Source organism: Meriones unguiculatus, chromosome 9 (genome assembly GCF_030254825.1).
Source record: "Meriones unguiculatus strain TT.TT164.6M chromosome 9, Bangor_MerUng_6.1, whole genome shotgun sequence".
NCBI classification, from domain to species: Eukaryota; Metazoa; Chordata; class Mammalia; order Rodentia; family Muridae; genus Meriones; species Meriones unguiculatus.
This window is the reverse complement of record NC_083357.1, coordinates 28,644,832-28,659,647: the sequence shown is the minus strand read 5'-3', so window position 1 is coordinate 28,659,647 and position 14,816 is coordinate 28,644,832. Positions and strand designations below refer to the sequence as shown.

At 43.0% G+C, this 14,816-nt stretch overlaps 1 protein-coding gene across 2 annotated transcripts in view; it reads right to left on the bottom strand.

Annotated features, from left to right (window-relative positions):
• The window catches only part of Synpr (synaptoporin), a 325,062-nt gene that overhangs the window by 47,869 nt on the left and 262,377 nt on the right, over positions 1 to 14,816 (bottom strand). For both annotated transcript variants that reach the window (XM_060390977.1, XM_060390978.1), the window contains one exon: positions 8,331 to 8,529. In XM_060390977.1, coding sequence (XP_060246960.1) covers positions 8,331 to 8,529 — 199 coding nt within the window. The remainder of the gene's footprint in view (positions 1 to 8,330; positions 8,530 to 14,816) is intronic.

Genomic DNA, 14,816 nt, shown 5'->3' with positions numbered 1-14,816 from the left:
GATGCTCAAAGAATAAAATATAATATGAAAGATATGTGGTCATGACAGTTTAATCAGAAATCCCTGGCATTTCTCAAGGTGGCCGAGTAAATAGTATAGTGTTCATCTATTCGATGCTTTCCAGTTGACCCAACACCAACTACATAGGAAGCACACCATGGAAGCCAGGGCGGATAGTATAAGGTTGATGGAATTGATGGCTTGCTTTAACAGGCACCTGCTGGGTGCCTGGCATCTCTGTGTGGCTTTATGTCTCATGTTGCCTGACCAGTACCCTCAGATCTATTTCACAGATGTCAAAATGGAAACGCAAGGTGGTTCTAAAACCTATCAAAGTCACATGGGAGGCAGATGATGGTTCTGGGGTTTTGACCCAGGGTAAAGAAATCTGCTTTAACAATGACCTGTCTCAGACATTTTATCATAGCAGCATAAAATGACGGGGCTAGCACAGGAGTGTCAGAAGCACATTGATTCCCCTCTCTTTCCTCTGCATTGGACATCACTGATCCACTTGTCAGAGGAAATGAGTGGGAACACTTCACATTTCATTTTGCATTCGATGAAAATAGGAAGCTCACAAGAAAAACACTTTTGGTGCTTGGCCAAGTTCTCTAGCTTCTGACTATCTAATTGGATGATGAATTCCCTGGGAATAGAAGAAACAAATGAAAAACAGACGGGGAGAAGAGAGATACTGTCCACCAACCCTCTGCAGACACATTTTCAACAGTGGTTAAGAGCTGCAGACTCTGAAGAACCCACACTAGTCCTTTAAGCAATCACTGACTTTATTAAGGCTCTTAGACTATAGCTCACCCCTGTGTTTAACTGACTAGTTACAGAAACACGATATCAAACCCTGTGGACAGTTACCTCCATTTAAATTGTAATTAAGATTTTGCTTATCATTAAAAAGCTTAAAAGAACTGTAGATGTCAATTTTGATAAAGCACATCTATTGTATGCTAAGGACACTTTAATTGGATTAATTTATTTGCATTTATCTGTGCTATTTCAGGGGGAAACTATTTGTCTATGTAAGTTTGAGAGTAGGTTAGAGTAAAAGTTCATTTAGAGGTGAATTCACTCCTTTTGTACTGTCAACATTTATTTCAGAGAACAAGCAGATGGAACGCAGGACACATGGGCTGGGCGCACACATGCTTGACCAGTCAGGCTTCGGACTCTGACAAGCACATCTATGATTAACAGGGAGCATATTCAGGGGTTTTGAATGATATTATTTCAAGCATCAGCTACATTGTGTCTGGGGCAGAACTTAAAAACAATGTTCTACATTCTATCTGCTAATTTCCAAATGCTCTGAAACTATCCTTAAAAGTTTTCTGTGCTGGGAGGGACAGCTTTCCTCCCAGGAAGCCACTGCTCTCCCTTCTTTAGGCTCCCAAATCCCTGTTCACAGGCTGCCAGAAGGCCAGTGGTAAGATTTTCATAATGATTCCGTAAGCTTTGTTAGTGTAACGAATGTTTTTAACTCATCACTCCATACATGTTGGTTGGCCCGTTAAGGATATTCAGTACCATTACAGTAAAAATTACCCAGACATGAAGCAAAACTGACAAGATGACAGGAAGAAGAAAAGAAAAAGAAAGGATGGGGAAGCAAGCAAGAGAGAGAGACAGAGAAACAGAGACAGCTAGAGAGAGGGGGGGGAGTTTCTTAGTTTTGATATCTCAGATACTGAAAAGTCCAGGCTCTACACATGATCTTACCTAAGTCAAGGTTTTACTAGACAGAAGCATTGGGTCTGTGCTTACCTTCTATTTTCTTCCTTCAGCTACAAATTGAGCCTGTACTTGAAAATATAGAGTCATGGCCTTCTGGTCATGTAACAGAGTGAATTAGACACACACACACACACACACACACACACACACACACAAGATCACCAGCACCTTCCACTTTCATAGTTAGCAATGAGTCAAGCTACAGTGAAGGATGTAGGCAGGAGAGGACTGGTGTAGAGGGAATAAAGGCAGGAGAATCATGAGGGCTGTAGTCAATTGAAGAAAACTACAACTTCCCTTTGCAGGACCATGTACTAGACTGGGGAATCATTAAAATTAATGGCCATAAAATGTTGTAATCAGGTATCATTGATTTCTCATTACAGTGTGCCTTTCCCTGTACAGTCTGTAAGCATGTACCCCCCTGTCCTTATAGCATCCATGTAATGTCTGAATCATCATTCACTACGGGTTAAATAACAGGCTTCCAACTATTTAAGCACAGGTCAGAAGATGGGACTTCAGTCTAGGAATTCACAGCTTAGCCGTAACCTTTAGGGTTACTGGACTCAGAGTCCAGGCACTCTGCACCTGTCTCCTAAGGACAGCCTACCTTCGAAGCTCCCAGCCCAGCTTTCTGAAGTTCCTTGTTAACTAAATTGAGTCTGTAGAAGAGGCTTGACTCATTGTCCCACTTCTCTCTCAGGACTGTTTTGGGTTAAATGAGAATACATTAAAATATTTGGGGAAGACTGGGCATAATAGAAATGCAAGCTAATATGGCATCATGTGCTGAAGTGGGTTATCATCCCCCATCTCCCTTCTCATAAGCTGATCAAATTGGACTTCTTTGTGGGACTAGAGAAGAGAGTTCAAATAATATACCCTCTTTCGTTTGTCCTTCCTTCCTTCCTTCCTTCCTTCCTTCCTTCCTTCCTTCCTTCCTTCTTCACTTCTTTCCATCCTCCCATTCTTATTTTTTAAAAAATAAAATCTTAGGTAGACATTGAGAATGGTTGGAATGCTTAGATTAGTCAAGTTAAGCCAAGCTTCCTACAGCTTTGTGCTAAGACTTATTGGGCATATGGACCACTTATATACTCACCCTTAGAACATTTTGGCAGTCGTGTGAGGTAAGTTGTTCTTTTAAACCAGCTTAACATTCAGTTGAGAAAATCTAAATCCCCTCTGACATGAGATCTGAAAAGACCCAGAACACCCTGCCACAGAATCCTGGGCAAAAGACGGCTTGAAAGCCATACTCTGTGGAGCATGACAAAGTGTAACTGAACAAGACATTTCAATTCCACAATCACATCCCATTCAGGCGACTGCTTCTGCCGCCCGAGAGCTGGCATGTATCCATCCACACAGAAAAGTGCTGTCTATACTGACACCTGGTAGCAGCCTGGTTCCTATGGCTCAGTCTTCATTTAACATGATTAGCTATTAACTTCTGTCTGAAAAGATTCAAACCCTCATTTTTACTTTAAAAAGGCAATTTTGTCATTTTTCCCAGTAGATTAAAATATTTTTGGTAGCCATTGATAAACTTGTTTCTAGTCTTTCTGAAACTACCTGCACCCTGGTATCACTGACTTATAACACACCAACCTAGCCATTCTGAAGCCTGCTTCCTGTCTTGTCATTGGCAGAAGGATAAACCTCAAATAAGATCTCCCATTGCATCAGGGATTCATAGCATTCCCTTCATAAACCCCATAGCTTTTGAATGAGCAAAAGAACCTAGAAATAATCTATTTCCAAAGTAGCAGACACAGGAGCTATCCTGGAGGGTACTCAGCCTGCACACATCATCCTGCTATAACTTTTGTAGAATATTGTCTACTTGGGGATCTCACATGACATGTGAGGAGGCCTTGATTTGTGTGTAAATTCTACCCCCTTCCTGCTGGTGATATAGCATGGAAGAGCTGACAACATCTCCAACCTTCCCACTCCTTATCTATGTGAACAATACTATAGACTAGGCCTGTTGTGAATATTGAGCCAGCTCAATACCTTCCGGAAGTCCACTGAGAATGAGCTGATGTCATTGTCATGACTCTTGTTTATTATCAGTAGAACCATCCTTCTCACTTCTCTATATACTGATCTCATTTATGATGTGTGATATCATATCCTAGAAGAACATAAAGCAAGATGGGAATTTATTCATTTCCAGATGGGTATCTCATTTCTTAAAGATGATGGAGTCAGTTCTGGTTGGCATAATATGAGAACATCATTGTATCATACTGTAGGTCTGACCCTAAGTGTCTGTTTAATAGCCAACTTGACATGGTCTAAGGAGGAATTCTCCATGAAGGGTTGCATAAGAAGACTGGCCTGTGGGCATGTCAGCAGGAAGTTAGTCTGGTTCTGATTACTGTGATTGATATGGGAAACTTGTGCCCTAGATCTGGTCTTGAACTGTACAGAGTAGAGAAGGTGAGCCAAGCCCTAGCATTCATGCACTAATGCATGCACTAATGAACATACTAATCCACTTCTTTCTTTCTCTCTCTCTCTCTCTCTCTCTCTCTCTCTCTCTCTGAATGTGATGAGGCTTAGCTATTTCACATTCCAGGCACTTGCCTTCTCTGCAGTGATGGACTACAACTTGACACTGTGAGCCAAACAAACCCTTTCTCCCTTGGTTGTTTGTCACAACACTAGGACTACAAAAAAAAAAAAATAGTAACAACATCAGAGAATCAATGGCAAGGGGAGGGAACTGTTCCAGTCATAGCTGGTGGCCATCTTTCTGCACAAACAGGACTGAGCAAAAGCTAGCACAATAGTAAGATCCCCAGCAAATGATAGTAGCAGCGTGTTGAGTGAGCATCACCCAAGCTGCCCTCATGGCTGCATCTGCTTACCCCTGGTCCTTGTGAGCAGTGCCCGCTCAGTCCCCAAATGTGGCTCTGGCGTGGTGGGATTGGAACCGACATAGTTTTCTATTCACAGCTCCTACCATCTTCATGACATCTGCCTGTGTGATTCCTAGGACACGGGCTTTTCTTAAAATAAACTTTGATTATTGGGTTTTCTTTTTATGTCACAGAAGGTTCATATTGGGGTCTTTCCATTTTTTATTAGTAGAATCATCTTTTCATTGTCCCCTCTCCTATAATGCAACAAAGCAAAAACTGCCCACTGTATTACATAATTCGGGATCTCTAGCTCCTCGTTGATGAGAAAGACTATTTTCATAGGGACAGAGCAGCATGACTCAAGAAAATGATTTCATAGGAATAGAATATATTTTTAAATAACAAAATGGACTTTTACCCACCTTATGGGTAAACTAGCAGTGCAGACTTTTTCCTCTGGAAAGAGGGGATAGCCTCAGCCTTTAGAATTCTGAGAGTGCCTTCTTCATTAAAGGAAATGATGGAAGGATGTTAGTATTTTCCTGACATGCTCTTCTGTGCACATCACAGGAGGAGTGAAATGACTCTGGTTCCATTTTGAGATCAGAAGAAAGACACCTTCCCAGAGACATGAATTCTGCTTTATTGCTTCTTCCCCCACATGCTAATACATCACAGAACTGCAGTTATGAGCTTGAACTTCCTTCTAACTGACCACAGTGTCCTAAACAGACATCCTCTCAGTTGTCCTCCACAGTTTGTTCAGCTGTCTATAATCTATAGCTCAGATTAAAGATTTATAAAATTTACCAAAAGAATTTCTAAAAATTATTCCTACCTATGAAAACTGGTTGAAAGAATATAATTTCTGGCATAGTCTTAGTATTTGAAAGTATAGTGGTTACAATGATACAATTAATACTTAACTTGATTTTTTTGTGATTCATTAAAAAGACAGTTCTCTAATAGTTGGTAAATTTATTGTTTATTCACTTTGAATTTTTATTTCTGTTGTATTTTCTCAAAGAATTGTAGCTTAGTATAATATTTCTCAAAGTATTTTATTGATTCCCAAACTATATTTCTTTGCAACAAAATGAAGATATAAATTTTAAATTACTTTTTAGTTGTCTTTGGTCTTAAGGCTAATTTCTTGTTTCTGACTTATAGTCCTTAAAACACATAGCAATCTATCATCAAAAATATTTTAAAACAAAGAACCAGAAAGACAAGCATGATATATATTCATTTATAAGCAGATATTAGCCAGTTAATATAGATAACCAAATTATAATCTAAGACTTAAAGAAGCTAAACAAGGAGGAACCTAGGGAGGATGCTTAATTCTCCTTCAGAATGCCAAAGAAGAGAGATACCAGAAGGGGTGGAAGAGAGAACAAGGTGGGAGCCTTCCATAGATGTTCTCAGAAAGGCTCCACCCAACAGGGAATCAAAGCAGATGGAGAGACTCACAGGAAAACTTTGGGGAGAGGGCAGGGGGTCTTATGGAAAAAGTGGGGGATAGAAGGACACAGAGAGAACAGGCGCTCATAAGGAGACCGACAAAGCCAAAAAATCTGGGCCCAAGGGACCTGCAGAGACTGATGCACCAACCAAGGACCATGTATGGAAAGGACCTAAACCTCCTGCTCAGATATAGGCCATAGGCAACTCTGTCTCCATGTGGGTTTCCAAGTAAGGCAAGCAGGGGCAGACTATGACATGAACTCGGTTGCCTGATCTTTGATCACTTCCCTCTGTTGGTGAGGCCTTTCTAGGCAATAGAGGATCTAGAAAGTCCTGATGAGACTAATAGGCTAGGGTCAGATGAAAAGCGAGGAGGACTCCCTCTTTCAGTGGACTAGGGGAAAGGGAAGGAGGGAAAGAGAGAGGGTGGGAGGGACCAGGAGGAGATAAGGAGGGGGGCTACAATAGGGATATAAATTGAACAAATTGTAAAAAAATAAAAATAAAAAAAAACTGATAGAAACAAAAAGCAGAGGTGGACAAGTCTACAATTCTAGTTTAAGACTGTAACACTATTTGACCATTGAAAGAACAATAGACTATCACCAAAGCTACACAGAACCATGAACCAACAGGATCCAACAGTTGTCTATGGAGAACTCAAAGGCAGCAATGTACCCAAAGAATATATCCTGCACCATGAAATGAATGAACAAATTTCAAAGTACCGAAATCATTTAGGGGTTTCCTCCACCACATGGAATCAAGCTGAAATTTAGTGATGTAAAGATCCCCAAAGAGCTGAAAACTCAACTTAGAATTTTAAGTGAATCATGAGTTAAAGAGGAGGTTCTAGGGGAATTTTAAAAATACATCAAACACATGGAAATAAATGCATTGAGCCAAAAATAAATGCCATCAGTAAGGGCAGCTCCCTTCTTTTTATAAAAGAATAAAAACATTTTTAATGCTCTATTAACTGACAAGCAGGTTATGAATATTGATTTTTTTTATTGAGGACAAAAATCATATGTCACCATTCATCTAGGCATTGGACATTTCACTGCTACGAGCACAGATGGCGTGTTAGCCAGACATGCTCCACTGTCTTCAGTGTACTGTAGCCTGTGAAGATCCTGTGCAATAAACGTAAGAACAGCAAGAAAGACTGCTTTTTCTGTGAATTGGGAGTACATAATTGCTATTATTTGGCTGCTCAATGCCCCACAAAGGCCTGTGCATGAAATAATTAGTTCCCATGGTGGCTGTTTGAGGAGATAGTGGGTAGGGGATTGGGGTCCTATGAGTGGTTCTTAAAATATTGGGGGGAATGTGCCTTTCAGGGGGATGTGGGATCCTGAGTCTCTCAGTATTTGTTTTGTGGACATGAGACGAACAGTTTGCTCTACCTCAAGCTCCTCACTATTGCTCTATGGCACCCCTACCTGACGCCTAAAAATAACGGGTCTGTCCAATCATAAGTTGCAATTTCTAAAACAATAAGCCGCCTAAATCCTATACTCTACTTAAGTTAATTATCTCAAGTGTTTTATTATCAGAACAGAAAGGTAACTAGGTCATTTCAAAAAGAATAGATTTTAAGTAAATGTATCTGTAAAGGTTGTGAAATTTATTATTTTTCTTAAAACTGTCCACACCTATGTATCTTTTAGAGGGTTTTTGCATCTCTCCGGGTGTATGTATGATCATATTAGAACATGTAAAGCAATATTGATTTCATGATCTGAGTCATTGAACCGTTGTCATAGAGAAAGCAGTGGTGGGATAAGGATGGGAGTGATGGGGAGAGTGGCAGGGTGGGGAGTGGAGAGTGGAGAAGAGACATGGGGGAGAGCCTTCAAAGTAACTACTTTGATGTTCCTTATAATAAAGAAACAACGATATCAAAAAGCACAAATGCGTATTGAACACAATGATTGCCTAGCTCCGTAATGCTGGAACCGCAAGTCCACACAAGATCTCCCTTTTCTTTCCTGGGTATCACGGTCTTCATAACCACTCTTTTTTCAGGTTTAAAAATGGTTTCTGCTTTCCCATGCCAGGGCACAGGGACCAGTAGGGATTGTGCTTTCTGTTTTAGGTCCAAGAGATCTGGGTGATAACACATGATTGCCCTTCACCGACCTTAGAGGCGCAGGTCACCCCAAAGCCCTTCAGCCCCCAGCCAAAGAAGTTATAAGGGAGAGAAATTGTTTCAAAAAGACAACAACTTACAATGAGCGGGCCCCGGTTGTTTTCGCGGTACTTGTTCTGGAAGAAAATGTACACGACGGTGGCAGCCAGAGAGTAGAGGAAGGCGAACACAGCCACGGTGACGAAGAACTCTGCTGAGGACGAGGAGTCACCAACCAGCGCCAGCTTCTGCCGCTCCTTGCCCTCACAGGTGGGCACTTCAAAGGTCACCTGGTGCAACCTAAAACCACCAGAGGCAAGAAGACACTTGACTTTGTAGGAGAAGTTGCAACCTGCTAACATCTGCTAATGCTAATTTAGATACGGCTGGGAGTTCCGTGACGCATCCACTGGAGAATTTGTTAACGAATTTACAGGTTCTAGCGTGACCTGTGGAAATAAATGCTGCAGAGGTGGTAATTCATCCAGCGGAGGTGAGAAGTGCAAAGAGAATCTGAATGAGCTGAGTCTCCACTGAGACTCTAGGCTTTCTCTCCTTCAAGTGGCCCAGGAGGTTTGGGCCCTGAGCCCTGCCTGTGTCTCAGCCTCTTTTCTCAGTGTGTAAAGACCCGTCCTTCCACTCCACACATAGCCTGCTTAACTGACTCAGTTATACCAGGGTATAACCTGTCTGAGACCTTTCCGTTGACACTTCTGCCTACTCTTGCCTCCTCAATCCAGGCACCATATCCTCCCCAGGAAACCTCTCGATAACTATTCACCACAAGTGGTTTCTTTCCTTTCATTGCATTTCTTCTTCTTTCTTAAGTCTTTGAAATTAAAATATAACCACAGCATTTCTTCCAACAATTTTAATTCCTCATGCTGCTTTGTAACATTTGCGGTGTTCCTCACTAGTTGAAGCTTGTTTGTTTTTCCTGTCTGCATTGCTTTCTCAGTAGTGAGCACCAATCTCTGCTATAGTGTAGGGTTTGGTTTTCCTCTTTTCCATGTACCAGGAAGCTGGCTTTTATCAGGCACTTCGTACTTGAATAAATGAATAAACAGTCTTTGTTCTGCCAGGTCCTCATTTGACCGACATTTTAGAGTGTTTACGTTGTGAGCTCCCCCGGGACAACACACATAGTCCATGATGGAGACAAATGAAATGCTTATTCTGCTCAACCATAGACGCCCAGGGAGACACATTGCACACACATTGCATGCATGTGAGCAGAACCAAGTGGTGACTGTAATTTGGTAAAGGAACCAAGATTCTTCGAAATTACTATTATAGAGACACTTGGAAATCCACATTAATGAATCTTGTTAGGGTCATTGAAGTCTCACTTGGCAAATTGCCTGCAGAAGTAACAGTGTTCATACAGCCCTTCCTAACTCATACTAAGGGAGTATTTTTTCTTGCTAAGCCAAATGTAAATAACCCTTTTCAAAGTATCCATTGTATGCACATGTTGCTAGTTTATACAGCAACACTATTTTATAATTGGTATAATTTCACAAAATTATACCAATAGGAACTGACTACCATGACAAACTGTTTCCTTTCTGTTAAATTCTGTTTTGAACACATTATTTAACTCACTGTCCATAGCAAACTCTACAATGTGGGCTCTTTGTCGCCTTTTACCATTTATTGATAAAGAAATGAAGGCTTAGAAGGATCACATCATTTGTTTTAAGACATCCAGCTAATATTGGTGGGCCAGGGATTCAAATTTATGTCTGACTCCGGAGTCTTTTAAAATGTCTATGTTGACTTGTTTATGCTAATCAAGACATTAACTAGGATAAATGCTTTCAAAATGAATCCCGCTGGCCCCTGGCATTATGTATACAGCAAACATGCTGAAAGCTCTAGAAGGGAAGCCACACTGATGGCAGAAGGAGGAAAATTTGGTTCCCTTAAGCTCTCCATTTCACAAAGACAATTTTTTTTTTTTAAATTCTTGACTTAGGAAGCAGTTTGCATTTCCCACTTGACTTTGCAGAAGGACTTCTTCCTTAACAAACAGCCAGGTTAAGTTGTAATCTAACACAAGCATTGGGAACAGTAGTTCAGGTGGTTGTGTCAGACTTTCTTCAGTAACCTGCTCTGTGGGAATGTAGGGAAATGAACTAGACTGAAAGAGTTATCATATTAATTCTGAAGCAGACAATCTCATATTTTACTTTGCCTTTCTTCACTGCTTTGACCTGTCATTCATTGAACATGTGTTTGGTAAGCAACTCTATTTCACACAATGAGTGGATGCTGGGCAAGGAATGGGAATTAAGGGAGGGGATGGTTTGTTCTCAGGTTGAAGCTCAGAGTTAGTAAGGAAGGTGAACACTAAGGGGAATCCTAGCCTATCGTAGGCATTGAGTAGTCAAGGAAAGTTTCCTTCTGGAATTTAATTTTGAGCAACAGCTGAAGAAATGACCAGAAATTGTCCAGATCAAAAGCTAAGGAAAAAAAAAGAGAGAGAGAGAGTTCCTACTTTCTATTTCATTTCCTTATGAAAAGCTGCTTATGAAAAGACTTTGAGAACAGCAAATGCTGACAAGCTGTAGAGAAGCTGACAGTTTCATTCATCACTGGTGGGAGTGAAGACTGGATCTGCCACTTTCAAACACTGTGGCAGTTCTTCAACTGGTGAAACGCTGAGTACTTACTGTGGGTCCCAGCAACTCTACTCCTAAACATGTATGCAAGAGGAATCAAAACCTATGTTCACAGAGGAACTAGCCTAAGAATACTCATGCAGCATTTTTCTTAATGGGAAAAAATGGAAACAACCCAAATGTCCATAAACTTTTCTTAATGAGAAAAAATGGAAACAACCCAAATGTCCATAAATGAATAAAGCATGGTGTAGAATGGACTATTTCTCATAAATAAAAGTAACAAAATTCTTATATTTTATATACCATAGAGAAACCTTAAAAGCATATTGCTAAATGAAAGAAGTCATGTGTAAAAAGGCAAATACAGAGTACTTTCATTTAAACAAACTATTCAGAATAAGCAAGTCCATGGAGCCAAAGCCTAGCTTAGTTCTGCACTGTAGGTGGCCATGGGAGAATCTGGCATGGTGGTTAAGTGTCCCAAGATTTTTTTGGGGGCGGGGGATAGTAAAACGGCTCTAGAATCAATTGTTGTAATGGACACACACCATCCAGCTATGAAGATACTAACATTACATTAACACACTGTACATTTTAAATAGTAAATTAGGGGCCTGGAAGGATGGCTCAGCAGTTAATAGCACTTGCTTTTCTTTAAGAAGATTCAGGTTTGATTCACAGTACCCATATGGCAGCCTACAACTCTAGTAATCCTAATTCTAGGGTACATTCTTCCTACTTCTGGTCTCTGAGGACACCAGACATGTGTGTGTTACGCAAACTTACATGGAGGCAAAACACACAAATAAATTAATAAAATAAAGTAAAGATAGTAATAAAATGGTGAATCTCTTGGTAAGTGACTTAAAATTTTCATTGAGATGAGCATGTGTCAAATTCACGTAGGCCAAACACATTGGGGGAATACGGTATGGGTGAGCAACGCAGTGTGTGCATGGTGCACAGTGTGGGGGAGCAATGCACTGTGGGGGGATGCAGTGTGGGGGAGCAATGCACTGTGGGGGGATGCAGTGTGGGGGAGCAATGCACTGTGGGGGGGATGCAGTGTGGGGGAGCAATGCACTGTGGGGGGATGCAGTGTGGGGGAGCAATGCACTGTGGGGGGATGCAGTGTGCGGGAGCAATGCACTGTGGGGGGATGCAGTGTGGGGGAGCAATGCACTGTGGGGGGATGCAGTGTGCGGGAGCAATGCACTGTGGGGGGGATGCAGTGTGGGGGAGCAATGCACTGTGGGGGGATGCAGTGTGCGGGAGCAATGCACTGTGGGGGGGATGCAGTGTGGGGGAGCAACGCACTGTGGGGGGGAATGCAGTGTACGGGAGCAATGCACTGTGGGGGGGAATGCAGTGTACGGGAGCAATGCACTGTGGGGGGATGCAGTGTGCGGGAGCAATGCACTGTGGGGGGATGCAGTGTGGGGGAGCAATGCACTGTGGGGGGGATGCAGTGTGCGGGAGCAATGCACTGTGGGGGGGATGCAGTGTGCGGGAGCAATGCACTGTGGGGGGATGCAGTGTGGGGGAGCAATGCACTGTGGGGGGATGCAGTGTGGGGGAGCAATGCACTGTGGGGGGATGCAGTGTGCGGGAGCAATGCACTGTGGGGGGGATGCAGTGTGGGGGAGCAACGCACTGTGGGGGGGAATGCAGTGTACGGGAGCAATGCACTGTGGGGGGGATGCAGTGTGCGGGAGCAATGCACTGTGGGGGGGATGCAGTGTACGGGAGCAATGCACTGTGGGGGGGATGCAGTGTGCGGGAGCAATGCACTGTGGGGGGGATGCAGTGTACGGGAGCAATGCACTGTGGGGGGATGCAGTGTGCGGGAGCAATGCACTGTGGGGGGATGCAGTGTGCGGGAGCAATGCACTGTGGGGGGGGATGCAGTGTGCGGGAGCAATGCACTGTGGGGGGGATGCAGTGTGGGGGAGCAATGCACTGTGGGGGGATGCAGTGTGCGGGAGCAATGCACTGTGGGGGGATGCAGTGTACGGGAGCAATGCACTGTGGGGGGATGCAGTGTGGGGGAGCAATGCACTGTGGGGGGATGCAGTGTGGGGGAGCAATGCACTGTGGGGGGATGCAGTGTGGGGGAGCAATGCACTGTGGGGGGGATGCAGTGTGGGGGAGCAATGCACTGTGGGGGGGAATGCAGTGTGCGGGAGCAATGCACTGTGGGGGATGCAGTGTGGGGGAGCAATGCACTGTGGGGGGATGCAGTGTGGGGGAGCAATGCACTGTGGGGGGATGCAGTGTGGGGGAGCAATGCAGTATGTGTCAGACAGTGTGGAGAAGGAATGCAGCGTGTGGGAGATGCAGTGTGGAGAAGGAATGCAGCATGTGGGAAATGCAGTGTGGAGAAGGAATGCAGCGTGTGGGGAATGCAGTGCGGGGAAGGAAAACTGTCAGATGGTGAGAAAGGAGATGGATGGTGTAAAAAGAGAAAGAGAAGCATCCAGAAACCTCCGCTGGGGGTGCGGTGGGAGTTGTGAGAATCATGTTATAGATATTCGCAACATTTTCTTAATATAAACAGCATGTACAACAAACCCAAACCACAATGAAAGCAAAACTCATGTTCTCTGCTGAAACTATTTGGATATATGCCAAGATCAGCGTGCCTCCACCAAGCCAGTTCCTGCTACTGAAGTACAGCACGTGGAGCCTGTCAGCCGAGGACAGAGGCTCTGGGGAGGGAGATGGCAGAGTCACCACTGTTTTCTTCACCATCTGTTGAACAACATTGTCTCCGTTGCTGATTCATTCAGTTAACTTAAAGGGATTGTTGACTATGCTCATCTGTATAAAGAAATAAAAGCAAAATTTAAACTCTACTGTGCCTATTAATGTCAATGATATATAGTGGAGCGTTTGGCTCATCAGCCATTCACTGATGTGAAATCAGAAGAAAGAAAAATGGAAGTGGAGTTCTAAACGAGTACTTGACCTGAAGAAAGGGGTGAAGATAATTTATGAAGGATATGTCAGCTCAGAGTTGTTACAGCATAATAATTCATCCATGCATTTGAATGTTGCATGATCATTGTTCTGGTTAGGCTTTTGTCCACTTGACACAAGCTGGAATCATCTGGAGAGAGGAACCTCAGTGAGAAAATGCCTCCCCCTGATTGGCCTATAGGCAACTCTGTAGAGCATTTTCTTGATCAATGCTTGATGTGGGAGGGCTCAGCCCACTGGGGGCGGTGCCACCCAGGCGGGGATTGAGCAAGCCACAGGAAGCAAGCTGGTAGCAGTGTCGGGCAATGTTTTTTTGTTTTTGTTTTTGATTTTGTTTTCTGGTTCCTGCCACAAGGCTCCCTTCCCTGCCACAAGTTCCTTCCCTGACTTCGAGAACTGTTGAAATGAAATAAATCTTTTCCTTCTCAAGTTGATTTTCGTCATGCTGTTTTGTAATCACATCAATGGACTCCTAACTAAGACTATGGTGTACAAGGCTGCACACAGCTACACCCCACCCCCACGAACACACGTAAGACCCTTTAGGCAATATATACCTGCATCTCTGTGTGTATTGTTGCAGAAGAGAGGTTACCGTCAGCATATATTTTGTAGCTGCAATAATTTTACGAGCAAACATCATTAATTTAGAGGCTAAACAAGTGACAAAGGCTGTTCCCCTGGAGATAGAGCATGCCTGCTGAGAATCTGGTCCAACTCTGATCTTGTGAAGGAGTCAGGAAGCAATTGCTGAGGTTGCAAAAGGCACCAAATTCAATTTGTTGATTTCAAATGTACAATCCCCTCATTCCCTTCTTGGTTGACCTGACCCAATGAAGGGGTAATTGAGTTTTTCTGGGTTTTACTGCATTTTGCCCATCAATAAAAGGCTTCCATTTTAGAGTAGTTTTTCTCTAAAAAATTACTGGTACACGCAGGGAGCCATTTAAAACAGTCTGTGATTCTCCAATTAAAGGAAAG